This window comes from Poecilia latipinna, unplaced genomic scaffold, assembly GCF_001443285.1.
Source record: "Poecilia latipinna isolate Pla-1442-1.1 unplaced genomic scaffold, P_latipinna-1.0 Scaffold4477, whole genome shotgun sequence".
NCBI lineage: Eukaryota > Metazoa > Chordata > Actinopteri > Cyprinodontiformes > Poeciliidae > Poecilia > Poecilia latipinna.
Genome location: NW_015117093.1, coordinates 1 through 2363, shown reverse-complemented (window position 1 = coordinate 2363; position 2363 = coordinate 1). Strand labels below are relative to the sequence as shown.

At 40.4% G+C, this 2363-nt stretch overlaps 1 protein-coding gene across 3 annotated transcripts in view; it reads left to right on the top strand.

Annotated features, from left to right (window-relative positions):
* sema4ab (sema domain, immunoglobulin domain (Ig), transmembrane domain (TM) and short cytoplasmic domain, (semaphorin) 4Ab) overlaps positions 1–2357 on the top strand; it is a 23827-nt gene extending 21470 nt beyond the window's left edge. For all 3 annotated transcript variants that reach the window (XM_015026015.1, XM_015026014.1, XM_015026013.1), the window contains 2 exons: positions 1394–1583; positions 1721–2357. In XM_015026015.1, the coding sequence (XP_014881501.1) occupies positions 1394–1583; positions 1721–1905 (375 nt within the window). In that variant the 3' untranslated portion in view covers positions 1906–2357. The remainder of the gene's footprint in view (positions 1–1393; positions 1584–1720) is intronic.
* Positions 2358–2363: the final 6 nt, after the last annotated feature.

The following is a 2363-nucleotide window of genomic DNA, read 5'->3' as shown; positions in this document are numbered from 1 at the left end:
TTTATTGATATCATAATGGAAGAATGTGGCATTCTGATTTCTGACCCTCTAAAAAATGAAAATTCCAGTTGTTAACATTGACATTACCTATGACTGGGCAATAAATCAATTTTATCGATTAATCAAATTTTCTGTTGATGACGATTTAATTTTTTTTGCAAATGCACTCCTTTTGTTTCAGTAGCGCAGAGTGATGTCAGCCCACCCAGGTCCGCCATCTTGTTTTACAAGCGTATTTTACAGCTTATTTTTAAGCTAAGTTTACTAGGAACCAAACCTATGGGGTCTGTCAGGAAAGTCACACTCATGTCTTGAGGTCCATGTAATGAGTCTGTTTGGGTTGCATTGACCATCAGACGACCACTTCTGAATGGAGCACCGTTACTGATTCCCTGAATCAAATGTTGCACTGATTGATTACTCATTGTGTTAATGCAGGGTATGCTATATGTTGGAACATCAGAGGGGGTGGTGAGGATTCCAACTGCTAACTGCTCCTACTACTGGACCTGTGCCCAGTGTGTTCTTTCCCGGGATCCTTTCTGTGGTTGGGATGCAGCCAGCAGGGCCTGTGTGGAGGTCTCCGTCACCCAGACTGCGCTGTGAGTCCCACACTGCTACCATGAACATTGTCTGTCAGTAGTATGTACTGTTAGGTGATATAGGGAACAAAATATTTGGATACTTGTCTACAACAATTTTATATCAAAGCCATAGTATGCTCTATGATGTAGGAACAGGGCAAAGACATGGTAACCATGGAGATTCTGTTTCTGGGTAGATAGACTTGTTTTATATGAACGGCTTTACCTTTACCTAATTCCTCCATTAGAATAAAAAAAATAAAAAAATTCAGCCCCAGACCTTGCTTTGGCCAACAATCATGAAATTCTGTATCTTGACAGGAGCCATGGTTCAAACCCCACAGGAAGTCGGCTATTTTGGATCAAAGCCGCCATTTTGTGTCTTTTACACACGTTGTATCTGAGTGAACTCCTCCTTCAGCTTTTGAGATGCAGGCTTCACAATCACTCAGCGCAGTCTTGAGGCACTGAAGGTCAAAAGTTATCAAATTCTTTTAGCTACGTCAAAGCATGTGGACGTGGCTAAGTCTCAAATCTGACCATTTGCCATAAAACATAAAGGTAGAATAACTTCCANACAATGATATGTAACTCATAGACTTAATAAAGATCTGTGGATTATTCCAAACACATACAGAGCAGCTAGTACTAATATTGAATTCAGTGTCAGAGCTTAACCACCCCCAAATTGTCACTTGGGCCACTGCCACTCAGTGTTAATTCAGATCCTTAGAAGCAAAAGCAGTGAAACAGATTTTAAAACTCCTTATTAAAATCTGTGTCAAACTTTGTTTTTGTGTGTCTGTTAGTGTGGCCTGCACAATGCCTCAGATAATGCTCTGCGCTTTGTCAAAGAAAACTTCCTGGCAGAGGACAGTGTGCGTCCAGCTGGAAGACGCCTGACCTTGGTGTCTCGTGAGCACATCTATAGCCACCTGACGGTTCAGAGAGTCCAGGCTGCCAATAAAAAGCTCTACACTGTCCTGTTTCTGCTGACAGGTGAGCCATGAGACACAGCATGTTGTTTCCCACTGCTAGAACAAAATGTTTAAAAGTTTACTGTCATTTCTCTAAGGGTTTGTTTCAGAACACGATTTCCTTTCAGATATTTAATTGTTGTCCTTACTGTCTTCCAGAGTCTGGTCACTTACACAAAGCAGTGCTGCTCCGACAGGGGCCCTACATCATAGAGGAGGTTCAGGTTTTTAAGCCTCCTCAGCCAATCAGGAGCCTGATGCTGTCTATCCCAAAGGTGCAAACTGAGGCATATTCAGTTTATTTTCAGATTTTTTTCTCATCTAATTTTGGTCATAGATTTTAACTGCATCTTGTTGAACATCTATAATGTTCACCTTACAAGTCAATAATATGACCTGTTTGTTTAACAAGAAATCATTGTGTTAATACAAGGTATGGTATTAATGCACTTTTAAATGCATTAATAATGCATTTAAAAGTGCTTAAAAAGTAGTCCTTATTGCATAATATTTTTTAAAAATCTATGTTTTTAATGAACAGCCTTCACAATGAGTAGGTAACCTTAGGCAGGTTTGAGTCTGCATTTGAAAATGGGGAGAGTGTCAATGTCTGTGTAGCTATGGCAGAGAAGTCCCAACCTAAGGGACCTGAATGACTGACAGCTGCAGTCTCCATGGTGATGAAACAGCCAGAAGGCAGTCGGTTAATATTGCATAAATCCAAATAGACAGACCGAGTGATGACATTGATGTGAAACTGAGATGACATTATGCAGGCTGTTTATTGATATCATAATGGAAG